At 36.5% G+C, this 18,547-nt stretch overlaps 1 protein-coding gene across 8 annotated transcripts in view; it reads left to right on the top strand.

The window, feature by feature from the left end:
• Positions 1-425: 425 nt before the first annotated feature.
• The window catches only part of BRCA1 (BRCA1 DNA repair associated), a 53,332-nt gene continuing 35,210 nt past the window's right edge, over positions 426-18,547 (top strand). For 7 of the 8 annotated variants that reach the window (XM_064495752.1, XM_031468706.2, XM_031468703.2 and 4 more), the window contains exons 1-6: positions 426-595; positions 1,538-1,628; positions 8,440-8,493; positions 15,762-15,839; positions 16,876-16,964; positions 17,557-17,696. In XM_064495752.1, coding sequence (XP_064351822.1) covers positions 1,549-1,628; positions 8,440-8,493; positions 15,762-15,839; positions 16,876-16,964; positions 17,557-17,696 — 441 coding nt within the window. In that variant the 5' untranslated portion in view covers positions 426-595; positions 1,538-1,548. Of the gene's footprint in view, positions 596-1,537; positions 1,629-8,439; positions 8,494-15,761; positions 15,840-16,875; positions 16,965-17,556; positions 17,697-18,547 lie in introns of those variants that run through there. The other variant, XM_064495749.1, reaches the window with a different exon arrangement.

Below are 18,547 nucleotides of genomic sequence, written 5' to 3'. Positions count from 1 at the left end.
GAACACTGTGGCCAAGACTTTTCGATCCGCAATGCATGCTGGAAATCGTAGTTTTTTCCCCTCACAGTCCTTTTATTTACCTAAACTGGAGTAAATAAATTTCCATTGCGGCGGAAAGGGTGAGAGAACGGGGCCTCTTCCTGCGACTGTTTTAGGCACTAACTTGCGCTCATATTCGGGCCTCAGGTAGAGATTCCCACCCTAGTACAGCAATCACTGTGACGTCATAAGCCGCAACTGGAAGCGTAGAGGTAAGAGGGCGGGAGTATATTAGAAAACTCAGGGAGAATTCTTTCTCTTCCGTCTCTGTCTAATGACGTAACGCAGGGAAAATTATAGATGACCAATCGGGAGCCTCCAGAGACTCGACTCTCTGCTGCGCCCTTCCGTAATGTGTTTCGATCTCGCATTCTGAGAGGCTCTTGCGCAGAGGCCGCGCCCTGTTTCCGTGGCAACAGGAAAGCGCGGGAATTACAGATTAATTGAAACCGCGTCTGCGCTGTATGAGCTTTCTGGTCATAGGACGGTCTGAGGGGCTTTTCAGAGAACTGGGCCTCTGGGCCCGGGAAGCCAGGACACTTTGCTCTTGATAAAGGTGAGAGAACGTTGGGGAAAGGACAGGCGCCCACGGGGTGCTCCGGGGGACAGGCAGTAAACAAGTGTGGAGGGACGGGGAGAGGTGACTCCTAAAGGCCAGCAAGATGCGTGTTATTTGGCAAAGGGCGGGAGGAAGATGGAACCTGAGAAGCCTAAGACGTTGAGTCTGGGGAAATCCTGGGGAGGGCGGCACTTTGTGGGTCGCAGGGTTGCAGGAAGGCGCTGAGGATAAGGGAGGGAGCAGGGTGTGCCCGAGAGGGAATCCTGATGGTAGAAACTGGAATGGGTCTTGAGGGCGACACCATGGTATAAAAAGACGGGCTGGTATATGTGAGAAGGGGACCCTGAGGGAAAAAGCGGGCAAGAATGTGTCTGGGAAGAGGAGGAAACAATTCTGTGGGAGGGAGAACCCTTAAGAACTGGATTCATATTCATTTCTGAGAAGGCACAAGAAGGAAGTAGAGGGGTGAGCCTCCCTAGATGATGCTGCTGGCATGGTTGTGCCTGAAGAGGATCCTGAGATGATCCTCCAGGCCAGTGGGCAATACTGGGGAAGAGCAGGGGTGGGGAGCGTTAATTGGTGTTGATTTTGATTTTAAGCGAGAAAAAAAAACCCAGCCAGGATGATTGAAGAAATCTGAGGCTACCACCACTCACCCAGTCACCCCACTGTGGCTTTCCCTTTCTTGGAGAAAGGAAAAGACCAAAAGGAGTAGTTGGAGGCTAGATGTGAAAAAATAGAGAATTTAAGTGGTTTTAATTACAAAAAACTTTTAGAATTTTTAAAAATAAGGCTTTTGTCATTAGTTCTATGGTTGGTATGATTCTAAAGCATTCCAATCTTAAATGACACTTAATGAAACCAAGCTGTTGTTTATATAAACCATTTAAGTGATTTATTTACATATGTATTTAAGTTCAACATGTTAAAATTCACTAGGACAGGAAGAAATGGATTTATCTGCAGATCGCATTGAAGAAGTACAAAATGTCCTTAATGCTATGCAGAAAATCTTAGAGTGTCCAATCTGGTAAGTCAAGCATTTATTAATTTGAGATTCTTCCTTATATGATTTTATCCAATGCAAATGAATAGAATTGACCTTAGAAAGTAAGGAGAAAAAAATATTATGTCTATTAAAATTAAGCTGTTAAACTGAAGAGCTTTAGCGATTAAATTATTCATTTTTCTCCATTCCACTTCTCCCCTTCTCCCTCTGTCGCCTCAACGCACACAGTCCCGTCTTGAATGTCTGCACTGTCTTGATTGGTTCTACATTGTGGCAGGAATCTGGTTTGGCTTAAGTGACATTTGGGCCTTTCATTCAGCTCTATAACCAGCTTGATCACTTGGAATGGGCATAGTTAATAATGGCGAAATAAAGTCACAAATGATTGGTGTCAGTGAGTGGGTAGGTCTTTGGGCAAACCTTTGGCTGAAACTAACCCTGCATATTTAAATAAGAATACTGCAAGTCTCAGCCTTTAGCCAGTCTCTTAGACTTTTTGAGTGAGCATTTTTTTTTCTTCATCTATAAAATGAGGGGACTAGAATATTCAAGTTTTTTAAAAATTGAGATATAATTTACATACAGTGAAATGCAGAGAGCTTAAGTGTATAAGTCTATGAGTTTGGATAAAGGTATATATCTGTGTAGCCAGTCAAGGTATAGAACATTTCTATCATCCTAGAAAGTTATCTTGTGTGTATTCAGGCGCTCTTAACTTCCTGACCCTCCACAACCCGTGGAAGCCTATGGATAAAACTGTATTCTGATATAATTAGTTTCTTGTATAACTTTGTATTTTTAATTTTATGCATTTAAAAGCATTCCTCTGAGAAGAGGGTTTATGAGCTTCAGCAGCTGCCAAGGGAGGTCCATGGTACAACAAAGGTTATGAAACCCAAGCAGTCACTAGATGATCTCAATAGTATCCTTTTTTTTTTTTTTAAATGGAAGTACTCGAGATTGAACCCAGGACCTGGTGCTAAGCATGTGCTCTACCACTGAGCTATACCCACCCCCAATGGTATCTCTTAAATCTGCAAAATAAATTAAAAACCATACATCAGGCTTTCTTGATGAAAAGCCAGAAAGGAAATTTAGAAGAATTATTGTCTACCTTCTCCTCTTTTACTCTCTCTACTCTGGTCAGTCTGGCTTCTTAACTGCTCTTCAGACATGTGACATATTCTCTTGCCTCTGAGCTTTTATGCTTGTTGCTCCCACTGCCTGGAATGTTCTTCCTCTGATAATTACATGGCTCACAAATCTTGATTGAAATACCATTTTTCAAAAAGGCAGACAATCCTAATTTAAAATTGTAAGGCGAGGAGGGTGTATCTGTAGTGGTAGAGTGCATGCCTAGCATACAGGAAGTCCTGGGTTCAATCCCCAGTATCTGTTAAATTAATTAATTAATTAATTAAACCTAATTACCTGCCTCCCCCCAAAAAAGGAATAAAAAAAAGGAATAAAAATAATACAAATAAATACAAATAAAAAATAAAATTCTAACACTCCCACCCCTAACACAGTCCTTATCCCCTTTCCTACGTAGTGCTTATTTTTCTTATTAGTATCTGACATTCTGTGTAATCTATTTATCCTTTTTCTCTATCCTTCACAGAATATAAACTCCTAAGGGCAGAAGTTTTTATTTGTTTTGTTTGCTTCCGTATCCTCAGTAGTTAGAACAGTACCTGGGACATAGTGGCCACTCATTAAATATTTCTTGAAGGTATTAAGTAATAAACTAAATTGGTTCTTTGATAGTTTAGTGGTTTTTAATATAGTGATAGTTAGCAGTGGGTGTTATTCAAAAAATAAATTAGAAAGTTGCACCTTTCCTTTGTGCTTCGTGAAAGTTGTTTTTCATATTTGGAGTCAAATAAGTTTAAGATTAGAGAAAATGCAAGTGTGTGTTCAGAGAGAAACAAGATTTGTAAGTAACCTATCTTCCTCTCCCCTGCCCCTCAACATTTCAGCTAAACAAAAACCAGAGCTAAATGAGCTTTACAGCCTAATTTATGAAACATCAGAGCCAGGGAAGCAGGAAATGACAATTGGGAAAAAATTACTTTTGAAAAAGCATAAAACTTACTTATGATAATTACAAAGAATGATCAAAAAGTCCTGAATACTATGGCATTTGGGTCCATTTATTTTACATTTCCATGGGATTCAGTCATAATAATATAATATTCTTTCTCATTCTGGCAAATTAAACCATCAATTAAAAAACTCAGGTACATAAAAATTAAAGATGTGAGAATGAAAGTTAATGCTAAATTTTCATTTTCAGTCAACTACTTATGTATTTTCCAGCTCATTATTTTTTTTAATCTGTTTTCTACTAGAAACAGACATAGGTTTTTAAATTAAAATTCTTCATGCTGGTCATTGTTAAACCTTAAAAATCATTTAAATGGGAAGTTCAAGGATGGGAATAATAACTAGTTCACCTTTTTTTTTTAACATTGCCTAGAACAGTACAATTGTAGTTACGTCTTTTTTTTTTTTTTTTTTTTTTTGGAGGGAAGGTAATTAGGTTTAGTTATTTATTTTTTGGAGGAGGTACTAGGGATTGAACTCAGAACCTTGTGCATGCTAAGCATGTGCTCTACCAGTTGAGCTATACCTTCCCCCTTATGCTTATGTCTTAATAACTGATTCCTGATTGTGACTGGAAACAGTGTTGCTTATGCTTATAGAGTTGGTTTCCAGCTTCTTCTAGCTCCTTTGAGGTCTCCTAAGCTAAAATTCCTTCTGCTGGCCTCTAAGTCACTATCAGTATTTCTTTCTTTTTTTTAGAGAAATTTATTTATTATTATTCTTTAATGGAGGTACTGGGAATTGAACCTAGGACCTCATCCATGCAAAGCACATACTCTACCACTGAGCTATACCCTCACTCCTAGGTATTTATTTCTGATAATTGGTAGTTCTTTCCAACTTTTTACACATGAATGTATAAATTCTTTGACTTTCAGAAGAGTTTGCTAGTATGTGTATCTTAGTGGGTGGCGGTTGTTTTTTGAACCTAACCTAGCTTCTTTCTACAATCACTTATCCATGCTGGAAGCTCAAAATGCAGATATACAGTAGGCCTAAAATATTTCCTGGTTTGAAAAGTGTTTAATATATTTGAATCACTTTTATAGTAAACATTTACTCTCATCAGAACCTAGAAGAGGAACATTTTAATTTTTTCCTTTTCACTCCCATTCCCTCTTCATGCTTTTCCTTCAACAGTCATTACCTTTTTACATATTGGAGTTTTCATCTGTTCAAAGTTTGTGTTTACAGTATGTTTGCATAGCTTAGATTTTAATTACCATACTGAAATATAATTATTTCAGAATTGAGTCAGTGGTGAGAATGAAAGCCATCTGGTATCATAGCTAAATCCAATTTCTCTTTTACTGAGAATTTCTTTTGATATCTAGCCTATCTGAGGAATAATGATTTAGTAACAAATCAGACTTCTCTTTGTCCAGTTGTTTTCCTTTTTAAAAATTGCATTCAGTCCCAGTGGTAATACTGACATTGGTACAAGTCATCTCAGGTTGTAACAAGTGGCATTTATTTTATTCTCACAATAGCCTAAAGAGACTGGTAGAGTGGGTGATAGAGAAGGAAACTGAGGTTCAGCTAGAGTGCTTGGTCTGAGATCACTCTGCTAACAAAAAAAGAGAACTGGTGGTAGAAACCCAGCCTTTTGACTTTGGTATTTTTCTTTTCATTGCCATGTGCTGCATCAGAAACCCCACGATTGCAAGTGTTATGTTACCAAAACCGTCACAAGAGCCTATTGTCCCCCAGCTTTTCTTGTGATCCTGTTCCAGAAAGTTAAACATTTAATGAACCACATTCCTGTCACACACGCACACAGGGTACCTGTTCTTTGATGTCCTGCCTGAACTTTACCAAAAATCAAGCTTCTGAAGTTCTTGCTCATTCAGAATAAATACTGGAGACTTAAAATAGCCTGTGGTTCCTACCTGCTGAGGCTCCCAGTTACCTCTTCTGCTATTACCTCCTCCCGGATCCTTCTGCTCTAGACCCTCACTATCCTTCAGAAATGCTGGGCATGGTCCTGCTCAGTCTGTCTTCTCTGTTCCTGTTGCAGCAAAGTGTGTTACAGCTCAGTGTTATAACTCAGTTGTAATAGCAACCTGGATCCGGGCAAGAGACCAAGGAGCACTCGGAGGGTTGGAGAACTCAGGTTTATTACGCCAGTGAGCCCAGAGGAGTTAACACTCCAAGCTCTGGACCCCGTCTATAGGTTTACACAGGCTTTTATAGGCTACCAGTCTAGACTTTGCAACATTTTGTAACATCATATGGAAATAAGGTATAACAAAGGTGACTAATTAGGAACAAACTTTGTAGAAATGGACCAATCAGGAGTTAGCTCAGGGAACCAATAGAATCTTAGTGATAAGTTCTGCTTTCCTAGAAGTAAGCCCTTTCAGAGTTTAAAAAGAGATAATGTCGCAGGGCTAGGGAACTGAATGGTGCTGGCAGGAGGGTAGTGGCCCTAACTGGGGGTCCTGCTGTCTTTTTCATGGGGCTTCCCACCTCATTCCCTCTGCTGGAATGTTCTTCCCCAACTATTGCACAGCTTGCTGTCCACCAATATCACCTTCTCAGTGAGGCCTTTCCTGACCACCCTGTATATACCACTCCCCCCACACTGCACTCCCTACCTGCTCACCCCAAATGCTTTTTGAAAGCCAGTTTATTTTGTAGTTTAAGCCAAAAAGTGCCCCTTTTTTGGTCATTGAATTCATCTAGGACTCATAATTTTTTTTATACAATAAATTGCTTTAAAAAAAAATGGGTTGTCTTTCTGGTTGGATTTCAGGTGATATGTGATTAAGACCAGAACTCTTTCTCAGTAGTTGATTTTCCTAATTTTTTTTTTTTTTATATATACAGACAGGTGTTACATTTATAGCTGCCTGCTTAAATTCTGTCATATTTCACTTCTAGCCTTCTAGTGTGGCAAATCATGTTTTACTTTCAGTTAAGCATTGGTAATGGAGTATTTGGTAATACTAGGAAATAATTCTGTAATTGAGTTTTACACTCACCACATATGGATCATTCCTCATCTGTAATGTGCCCCAAATGCAGCTTCATTTTCCAGATACCTTGATGCAGAATAAAATACTTCATCCTCAGGTGCAAAAAAAAAAGTGCTTTATTTTTCTTTTCAGCATGTATTCCTATGTATCCTTGTTTATTTCTCAATCAGCTGTCTACCACAACTAGAATATAAGTTCTATGAGGGCAGGCTTTATTTTGTTCACTGTTGTATTTCCGTCTCCAAGAACAGTGTTTGCACGTAGTAGGTGCACAATAAATATTTGTAATATTAGTAAATGAATTAATCTCAGGAGAACCTTGTGATTTTGTGGTTAGACGGGTAGGGATGAGGAATTGGGTGATATGTTTTCTTTTCTGAAGATTTTAACATTTTTCTAAGTTTATTTATTATTTTCTAAGTTTTCTTCAGTAAGTATTTATTACATTGCTCTTAGAAAGTAGTCACGTAATAAAAGTACACAGTACCATCTGTAAAATGTTCTTGCCAAAAAACTGAACCTGATTTTGATCGAGCCTATAGGTCTAGTTTACAGAAAATAGAGGTTAGAGGGACAAGTTAAACCACATCATAGGGTTACAATCAGCAAAATTTAGAATGTGGGCAATTCTACAGGCCAAATGACAGGAAGGGGAAATCCATGGATTAAAAGAGACTTGAAACATATCAACCAAATGCAGTGTGGATTTGTTTGGATCCTGATTTAAATGAATTTAATTATTAAATTTTTATGAGACAGGGAAACATTAATTGTATGTTGTATGGTATTAAGGAAGTTATTTTTCAGGAGTAATAATGGTTTCATGGTTATAGTAAAAGAAGTCTATCTTTTAAAGATATGTTCTGAAATATCAATAGATGAAATGATATGGCTGGGATTTATTTTAAAATATTCTGGGCTTTGGGTGGGTGTTGGTATGGATGAAATAGGATTGGCTGTGGTTGATAATTGTTGAAACTGGGTGATGGTACATGGAGTTCATTTTACTATTTTCTTTGTGTAAATGTTTGAATTTTTCCATATTAGGAAATTATAAATAAAAAGGCAATCATATACCAGAAAAAAGTGCTGTGAGGGAATCCAGAAGAATACAAGAAGTTTTTCTCTTTGTGGAGCTTAAAGTTTAGTTAACATATTGGATATGCATCCACAATGATAGCTTTAAAAAGGTATCAGTGAGGGGCAGGGGGTGGGAAGGGACAGACTTGGATTTTAAAATGTAGAATAGATAAACAAGCTTATACTGTATAGCACAGGGAAATATATACAAGATCTTGTGGTAGCTCACAGCGAAAAAAAAATGTGACAATGAATATATGTATGTTCATGTATAACTGAAAAATTGTGCTCTACACTGGAATTTGACACAACTTTGTAAAATGACTATTACTCAATAAAAAAAATTTAAAAAAATAAATAAAAAGGTATGAATGAAAACTATGAAGTAGTATCAGCCAATTTTGTAAATGCTAAAGATAATATAGAGTATTTAAAAGAATATATTCTGTTTTGACATCCAAAAGCTTAGTGAGAGTAAAAATCATATAGTTACATTTTTGGCTCCATGTACAGCAGACATTTAATAAATTATTGAATGAACTTAAAGCCTTACCTTAACTCAGTTGTAGCAGCTTAAAGTTGAACTTCTTTACTAAGAATAAATTTATTTTTAAATGAATTATTGAGCTTCATTTATTTTCTCTTTTTTTTTTTCCCTCCCCTTCTAGTCTGGAGTTGATCAAAGAACCTGTTTCCACAAAGTGTGACCACATATTTTGCAAGTAAGTTTGAATGTTTTATGTGGCTTCATTATTAGCTTTTGTGCTTATCCTTCATAATACAGGAAACCCCTAACTTTATTGAAGCTTTATCTTCTTCAGTTATATGAAAAAGAATCATAAGTTGCTTGCAGCCATAATTCCTGGTAAAATATTGGCATATTTATCTAGTTATATAAAAAGATATGAAATCACTTTGAGCAGCTGTTTGATTTTTGTGTCCATGGATGAAAGCAGATTGCAAGTAATTGCGAAATAAGTAAATTGTGTTTCAACCTTTCCAGTTACTTTTCTCCATTCATTTCTGCATGTCCTGCTTTCTCCTGTCTAAGGTTCAGTGTTTGCTTGCTTCATAATCTTTGTGAAGGTAGGAAAGGATCTGATGTCAGTTTACATTTAGGTTAAAATTCATTCATATCAATGATTCAAGTTATATTTACATTTTTAAGGCTCTTGCCCTTTGAGATGCATATGTTTCTTAATGGAAAAATTTCGGGAAAAGTTTGGTAGTAATTGTGTGGATTTCTCCTTTCCCTGATGTTAAGCTATGATTGAGACTTGTCTTGAATGCCAACTAACTTGTTTTTTAATATTTTTTTCTTTTTTAATTGGGAAGGCAAGCCATGTCCATTGGCAATGAGTTTACTAGCAAAAAGGTTATATGTTGCAAAGTATTTTTCCCTCCTACCTCAAAACTCCTGCCTCCCTAGAAACAACCACAGTTATCAATTTCTTGTGTATCCTCTAAGGAATTTTTTAATTTCAGGGTTCTTAACTTGGGATTTGTGAGTAGTTTTCATGAATTTCCTAGAATTATATTGAATTTTAAATTCAGTTCTGTTTAAAAAAACTATGGGCATGTACAGTTCTCTGGGCAGACAGTTCATAATTTCCATCAGCTTCTTAGAATGTTTTTATAACCTAACAAATGTGAAGAGCTTCTGCATTAAGGCTAATGAGGGCTGGCTGAAGCCAAAGGAAACCTGTTCTCTTTGGAGGGATATCCTCTAAGCAGAAGTCTGCCAACTGGCTGGCCTCTTCCTTCCTCTGAATTTTACCTTCTTCCTATTCATCTGCCCCAACAAGGATCCAGAGCCCATTTCCCCTCTCTCACCTCTTTCCTAGGTACCCCGCTGGCCTAGATCTGTTCCCAACAATTTTCTTTTCATTCCTCAGGCCCTTCTTCCTCATCAGGTGCCAAGGCAGCACAGCTTTATCTCTGCTTAAAAAGTTTTTGGATTTGTGGCCTTTAAAGGGAAGCTTCTCAAACTATCAGTCATATAGGACCAGTTTCTTCATAGGGTGATACATTTGTGAAACAAAATTTTAAAGTCCTAGTATTTAAAAGGTTACAGATAGCTGAACGCTAACCTTTTAGGCAGAATCCTTTTTTTTTTTTTTTTTTAGTGGAGGTACTGGGAATTGAACCCAAGACCTCGTATGCGCTCTACCACTGAGCTATACCCAGCCCCTAAAGTCTAACCTTTTAAATGCTGGGACTTTCTCTGTTTCTTGATGAGAATCTTTCTGAAATGTACCATATGCTTTCCTGTCACCTTGAATAATGAATATACAGTATTGTAGTAAAGAAGAAATTAAATTATGACTATTCATTACTTTGAGAGCTTATAGAAGAAGGCGATTACAGGCAGAGAAAATAATCTGAGCAAAGGTACAAAGAGAAGAATGTATTTAGGAAAAAGAAACTAACTTTTCATATGTGTATAGGAGGTTTATGAGAAGAGGGAGGAGCCCTCAGAGGGGAGATGATATTTATAAGAGAGAAAAGGTCCAGGAGAGGCAGAATGGAATGGAAATAGAAAATGGATGCAAGAAGGAGAAATAACAGTTATTCATAAACAGCACTGAAGAAAAAGGAGAGTAATTCTACAGAAAGATTTTGAGGCATGGCAGGGGTAGTTGAGATAGTTTGAGCTCAGTGAAGTTGGAGGTGAAGACATCTGTTAAGACTGAGAGAGTTAAAGTAGGCAACTGGAGGAGCATGAGAAAGGCTTACAACTCCTAATATGGAGAATATGACAAGCAGAAAAGCCGGCTATTTTTTAAATTATATATTAGAATTAAGAGTAATACTTTAGAATGCTGAAGTATAATGCCCATGTGGTAGATCAACTTTTTCATGAAATATCTTTCATAATACCTTTATAATCTCAACAACACCTCAATAAGATGAGAAAGCTGGGAAAAATACTCCTAAGCATTAATTGTATTTTCTTAGGGTGGACTGTAATTGCTAACAATAAAACAGCTTTATTGACTGGAGTAAGCCTATAGTTCTGAAATCTTTCACGAGATATATAGAAAGTACAATAGTACCAGTTTTGAGAATATTACTTAAGCCATTCATGCATTAGCTTGCAGTTTTCAAACAACAAATGAAATGTTGTTTCAGTCTTTTTGGAAGATGTAGAGCTACATTGTCCAAAGAGGTATATAATATGAGCCACAAATCTAACTTAAATTTTCTAGTAGCCACATTACTAAAAAGCCTTTTTTAAAAGGTGAAATTAATTATAGCTATATATTTTAACCCCATTATGACTAAAATTTTATCATTTCAAAATATAAAAATATTAAGATACTCGACATTTTTTGTAGTTAGTCTCTGAAAGCCTGTGTTTTTCCATATTTACAGTACATCTAAGTTCAGGCTAGCCACATTTCAGGTTCTCAATAGTCACATGTGACAGCTGTATTGAACAACGCAGCTCTAGAAACCTGCTACTCAGAGTGGGACTCATGGATCTGCAGCTACCACATCACATGGGAACTTGCTAGAATCTCAGACCTAGTCTAATCCTACTGAATCAGAATCTTCATTTTAACAAGATCCTCAAGAGGTTCTTATACACATTAATGTTTGAGAAGTAGTATTCTGGAATGATGACCTTCCTGTACACTTATTTGGAGGATAGTAAGAGGAACCAGGCCAAGGATGGCTGAGGTCTAAATACCAGATAGACCAAGTAAATCAAGTCTTGAGGTAAATTAATGAAGGAGATCTGGATAAAAGGTGAGTCAGTGTCAGGGAGGTTTGATGGCTGGATACATTAGTTCATAGTATCAGGTAATTATCAGTTAGTGGGTTAGTATGTCAGAGGTCCAGAAATAGGCAAGAGATGGATAATCTAGCAAGTAGATTGAACATAGTCTCTCAGGAATCTAGTAGCAGAAATGAGAAGTTCAGGGTAGTGGTTATAAGGGAAGAAAAGTATCAGGGACCCAGCCATAGGAGGCTGAGGGTTAGGTGTCAGATTCTTGTCCTTAGGAGACAAGAGCCTTGACCCATGGAACTGGGATATTGGGCAAGGAACTTAGGCAGCATCTCCCAGATGAAGAGCTAAAGATAGATTCTTAATTGTTGGAACTGAAGTCCAAACCAGAGGTTTGATCAAGAAAATAGAGCCTTATATATAGAAACTGATAAGACTTGGTGGGACCAGCAACATAAGTTGATGCTGAGATGCTAAGCTATAGAGCTCTCAGGGTCTTTATTCCTTAACAAGGGGCCATATTGGTCCATTATCTGAACTCTGTTGACAGGATTCCAGGGCGCCCAGTATAATTGTGTGTAGCCACAAGTCAGCCTGCTTTTATTTTGCCTAGACTTAGAACTGTTAATTTGTTTCTTCCTGCCAGGATAGACTTGGACAAGCAACTCAAAATTAGATGTTTCCATAACTTGTTAAACTGTTCAGTGTGTAGATGTGCTTAAAAATGAGTACTCTGAAAAGTCCCCCAAATTAGTTTGTGGCACTGTGATTTTATTATTCTCCATCAGCTTTTTAAAGCTGAAGCTGCCCTTCAGAAAACATACTTCATTTGCTGTAAAAATGTATTGCCTTTCCTTAAGCATAGGGCTTTAAAAATCCAAGAAGCCTAAAACTTGTCTCAGACCTTTTCACCGAAAACCTTGTGCATACCTTCTGTATGTGTTCTCATTTAATTGGTGCGTCACATAGATTCCTCAGAGCTCTAAAACAGAATTTAATCAGTTTTCTTCTGGGCCCTGAAGATATGCCAATGGTCTATTGATCTGTCAATATTTTCCTTAACCCATTTTTTTTTCCAAGTCATGTACAAGTTCATTTTCTCTTCTGAGTTTAGTTTATAACCTTTATGCATCTGTTCTTTTTCTAGCATAAAGAAAGATTGGAACTCATCTTGGTTGGTTTCTAGTACATACCTGGTTCCCCTGCGTTATTTATGTAATTATTGTGCAGGCTACCACATCTGTAGCTTAGCTTGTCACTCTATACCTTAGCTATTGTATTCCATAGTGCTGTGTTTAGAGAATTCCCTCCCTACCCCTACTCTGAATTGTTGAATTGTACCATTTGCCAGTGTAATGCATTGATACCTCCTAGAGTCATTATGGTAGAATACAAGTAGTATCTGCATTTTCTCAAGGAGTGGCAGGTTCTACTCTGTGACTCTTTAAAGGGACTTTTTATTACAATGTAGGTAGCTTTTGACACCCCTGTCCTCTAAACTGCAGAGTTGTTGTTGAGTGCAGCATGGTAGTTAAAGCATCTGTGTATGTGTTGGCGAAGATGGACCCTTTGGTCTCCTTGGCCAAACCTACGTACATTTACTTTCTCTGGAAAGACCATGGGCTTTGCTGCAGTTCAATCCTGCATCCAGTATCACTTTTACTGCTTGATTACTGTGCAATCTGGGAAAGTTTCTACTGTAAAATGAAGATAGTATTTCAGGGTTGTGTGGACTGAGAGAGAGGAATGCATGTTAAAGGACCTGGCCAGTAAAAAGTGCTTTCTAAGTGTCTGCTGGTTTACCGTTCCCACTGCCTTTTTAGCTCCCTTTATCTTTTCTCTCCTGGCTCTCCTCAGTGTCATTATCTTCTCTCTACTCTGTTCCCCCATCACCTCCCTTGCCATACTGTTATGTTCTTTATAATGTCAGGGATTTTATTTTGCTTTTCCACTGAATTCTTTGTATCTAGAATAATACTGGACATGTAATAAATATTGGTTGTATGAATGAATCACTGCTTTTAATTGTCATCACCAAGGCTGCTTCTACCACTCTTTCCTTTTTTCCTTTCTGCCTCTCTTTGCTCTTGAGTCTTTTGTCTTCTCCCCAATGGAACATTGATCTTTATAGACACCACCAGCCAATGGCATCAGTATTTTCCTTTGTTAAGGAAGCTGACTCATTAGAATATGTTGCATATGATCTTCAAGTCTTCTTAGCCGTGTTCATTGTCTAAGACAACTAACAAAGTTCTAAATCCAGCCATTCTAAAACCGTGTGTTTCAGAAGGCTGGAGCCGCCTTCATTCCTTAGATGTCTGGTGAGCAGCTTGTTTATGACAGACACTAAGTTATGTCAAGATTGTGAATATAAAAATGAGCAAGTTTTCTCCCTTGAAGTTTTTTAAAAAACATTTTTATTGAGATATAGTTTACATGCTATAAAATCCACCCATATAAAGTGTCTAATTCAGGTTTTTTTTAAGTATATTCAGAGTTATGCAACAATCACTACAATCTACATTTAGAACATTTTCATCACTCTGAAAAGAAACCCTGGAAAGAAACCATTAGGAGTTACTCTCCATTCCTACTTCCTCTTAGGCAACCACAAATTTACTTTCTACCTCTATAGATTTGCCTGTTCTGGACTTTTCATATAAATGGAATCATACAGAATGCAGCTTTTTTATGTCTGGCTTCTTTCACTTAGCATAATGTTTTCAAGGTTCATCTGTATTGTAGCTTATTTCAGTGCTTCATTCTTTTTTATGGCTGAATAATATTCTGTTATGTAGATATACCACATTTTGTCTATTCATTAATCAGTTGGTAGACATTTGAATTGTTTTTGCTTTTTGGCTGTTATGAATAATGCTGCTATGAACATTTGTGTACAAGTTTTATGTGGGCTTATGTTTTCATTTCTCCTGGGAAGAAACCTAGGAGTAGAATTGTAGAGTCACATGGCAATAACTCTTAACATTTTGAGGAACTGCCAAACAGTTTTCTGAAGTGGCTGCATTGTTTTATATTTCCACCAGCAATGAATGAGGATTTTAATTTCTCCAAATCTTCTCCAATACTTATTATTATCTATCTTTCTGATTAGAGTCATCCTAGTGGGTGTAAAGTGGCATCTCATTGTGGCTTTGCTTTGCATTTGCCTAATGACTAATGATATTGAGCATCTTTTCATGTGCTTATTGACCATTTGTATATCTCCTTTGGAGAAAATGTCTATTCAAATCCTTTGCCCATTTTTTAAATTGAGTTATTTCTGGTTTTTTGTTTGTTTGTTTGTTTGTTTTTTACTGAGCTTTAGGAGTTCTTTATATATTCTAGATACAAATCACACCAGATACATGATTTGCTAATATTTTCTCCCATTCTGGGGACTGTCCTTTCACTTTCTTCATGGTATTATTTGTATATAATTGGATACATTGGACAAAAACAAAAGTTTTTAAGTTGGGTATAGTCCAGTATATCCATTTTTTATTTTGGTTGCTTGTGCTTCTGGTATTTGTTTATTTATTTTAAAAAATCACTGCTTAACCCATGGTCACAAAGATTTATAGTTTTAGTTCTTACATTTAGTTTTGTGATCCATTTTGAGTTAATTTTTCTGTGTTGTGTGAGGTAGGAGTCTAGCTTCATTTTTTTGCATGTGGATGTCTAGTTGTCCCAGCACTGTTTGTTGATAAGACTTTTTTTTTTTTTTTCATTTAATTGTCGTGGTGCTGTTGTTGAAAATCAATTGTCCATAGACATACAGGTTTATGTCTGTACTCTCAATTTTGCTCCATCCTTGTATATGTCTATTCTTATGCTAATACCACACTCTTGATTACTGTAGCTTTTGTATTGAGATGCTGAGTTTTTAAACTCATTATAATCATTTAACTTGAACTACTTACCATTTATGTCTGATTATGCACCATGAAATAATTATGAGTATATCATTAAATGTGCCATATTAACTTTTAATAAGTTTTATTTGATCATAATAGGAAGCCACATGCGTGTAAGTTTGGTTTTCATAGATCATTGCTTATGTTGTTCGGTTTTCTGCTTATGCAGCATCTAAAAACAATTAAAGAAAGCCATTGGTTGTGATTCATCTGCCATTACCTTTAAAATGGCTCTTAAGGGCAGTTGTGAGATTATCTTTTCATGGCTATTTGCCTTTTGAATATTATCTCTGTAAAAAATGAAGTAACTTGAGTTGTTCTTTTCATTCTTTATCATTTATAGATTTTGTATGCTGAAACTTCTCAACCAGAAGAAAGGGCCTTCACAGTGTCCTTTGTGTAAGAATGATATAACCAAAAGGTATATAATTTGAGTAGTTGATTGGAGGTTGGAAGTGACAGCAGCAGGAAAAAGTAGAAATTCCTTAATAGCATAGCTGGTGTTCCTATCAAACCAGTCATCAGTAGAAAAGCATATAAAAGGGTGTTTAGCTGACAGAGTAAATTATTTCTAAAGTCATTTTCCTGAAAGTTTTATAGTCTATCTGCCTTATACAAGTGTTAGCAATTTGTTGCCTTTCTCATATCCTTTTGAACGATGCAAGAACTTGCAATCTTATCTAACATAGGACTGTGTCACCTGTCCCCATTGTCCTGATACTGCTTTTATTTTTTTCCTAGCTTTTAATTCTACCTAATTATTTACACATACACACACACACACACACACACACACACACACACACACACACACACACACACACACACACACACACACACACACACACACACACACACACTCTGTTCCTCTGGCCAGGATATAAGTTCTCTTAGGGCACTGGTTTAATCTGTCTCAATCAACACCGTTTTTCCAATGTTTGGCAGATAGTAGTCACTCAGATATTTAAAGGAATAAATACATTATATTGTCCTACAACTTTTCTAAACCAAAATCTCTTTTGGGCCATTGTTATCTGTCTGTGATTTTGAAATAATGTAATCATCATTTGGCAGAAATCCCTGAGAGCTAGAAGTGGTAGACTGGGTGGATGAGGTTCAGATGTTAAGAACAGTAAGTTTTCTGTGCAGTGGATGTATATCTCCTATGGATTCAAAGAACTATTATTTTAGATAGTTGTAGGCTTTTGGTAGGATTGAATGGCAAAAAGAATTATGAAAACAAACAGTACTGCTACACAGTTTATTCTAATGTCAGTGATGTTTTGATTTTAGCATAATGTCACTAATAGGCTCTGTTCTTTGAATATAATCTTTTTTTTTTTTTTTACTGTTGCTGCATCTTTTTAAAATTTGTTTACATCTCTTTCCTTATTTTAGTATCCTTAAGAAGTTGATAATCATTTGCTAAGTGTGTCTTTCAAACAATTTACTTTCAGAAGCTTACAAGAAAATACAAGATTTAGTCAGCTTGTTGAAGAGCTGTTGAAGATCATTCATGCTTTTGAGCTTGACACAGGATTGCAGTGTAAGTGTTACATAACCCCAGGGGCCAGTCCTCAAGTGGCCAGCTATTAAAATGGAAGTTTGCACAATTCTTGTATATGAACAGGTGATAAGACCTTTTGATCTAAGTTAATATTACCTCCTTATCTGTAATCTATTTTTTAAATCATTTTAAACCACTGGCCTCACACTTCATTTTATCCATCCTAAGATGCACATTTTTCACATTTTCACATCTCTGAAATTGGGAGCAATTTACCATCACTGGTGTGTTGTTGTTTAATTCAGTGTGTTTCCCTTTTTTAGTGGTACAGAAAATAATGGTGCATTTTACATCATTGGTGTCTTAGTTTGGGTGAAATATGGTATTAATAGGCACATTTGTTAATATTGAAGTGGAAAAAAAGGAGTAGGAATAACTTTGACAATCTGTGTGTTTGTCTCCTAGGAGTAGAATTTCAAAGTTGTTTTTTGTTTTTTTTTAATTATAGGCAACCTTTAATGCATTCTTAATAATACAACAAAGAGCACACACAGGATTTCTCTTGGTTCTTTGGTCACAATTAATGCATGTTTTTCTAATTGCAAAAATTGTTTTCCCTTGTAATTCACAGTTGCAAATAGTTACAACTTTTCAAAAAAACAAAATATCTCTCCTGAACATATAAAGGAGGAAGTTTCTATCATCCAAAGTATGGGCTATCGAAACCGGGCCAAAAGACTTCAACAGAGTGAATCTGAAAATCCTAGCTTGGTAAAGCCATTTTTGTGTATTCTGGTAACATCTCTTTATTGAGCGTTGTGAACTAATGTGTGTGCTAGATGCTTGTGGATTTATATAAAAAGTCAGTAAACAAAGTGAGATGGTAAATTAAGTGGTTGAACAAGAGTTAGAGGAGTTTGGTGGCTGGGGGTATAGCTTAGTGGTAGAGCACATGCTTAGCATGCATGAGGTCCTGGGTTCAATACCCAGTACCTCCATTAAAAATAAATAAATTAAAATTTAAAATAAAAAAAAAAACAAAAACGAGAGAGGGAGTTAAGAGAAGGTGCATGTAGCTAGTGCGGGCAAGAGAGACCTTACAGGCCCTTCCCCTGCTTTAGTGCTTTATCCATTCCAACGCTTGTCCAAAATAGTCACAAGGACACTTAATAGTTTTAAGCTTCTCAGTTTTTAAAATGACCATCTTATGGCAATTCTCCAGGCTTGAGGAAATATCTTCTATTTTATTTCCTCTGGAAAGTTGCCTGAAAAAAAAATCAGTTTTTAACATTTGAAAATTGCTTCAACTTAAAAGTGTAATTGTCAAAGAAAATGCAGAGATTTGTTCATAGTTATTCATATGTAAATGAATAATAAAGATCTTAAAAATAATAGTTCTCATAGTACCAGCATTCATTTTTCAGTAGAGGTTGAAGGGCTCAAAAAGAAGAAGGAAAGCTTCATCAAAGTAGTGTTGGGTTTTTAAATGTTCTTTCCTGTACTGAATATTCTTAGGATTGCTGAGTTTTTAATTTTCATTTATCCTTTGTAAAATTTACTTAATCTTAGTTCCACCCCTGTTATCAGATGTGATTGGAAATGTGTACCAAATGAATCTCATT

The sequence above is a fragment of the Camelus dromedarius genome, chromosome 16 (genome assembly GCF_036321535.1).
Source record: "Camelus dromedarius isolate mCamDro1 chromosome 16, mCamDro1.pat, whole genome shotgun sequence".
Taxonomy (NCBI): domain Eukaryota; kingdom Metazoa; phylum Chordata; class Mammalia; order Artiodactyla; family Camelidae; genus Camelus; species Camelus dromedarius.
Note: the sequence above shows the minus strand (reverse complement) of the source record. Positions and strands in the feature narration are given on the sequence as shown.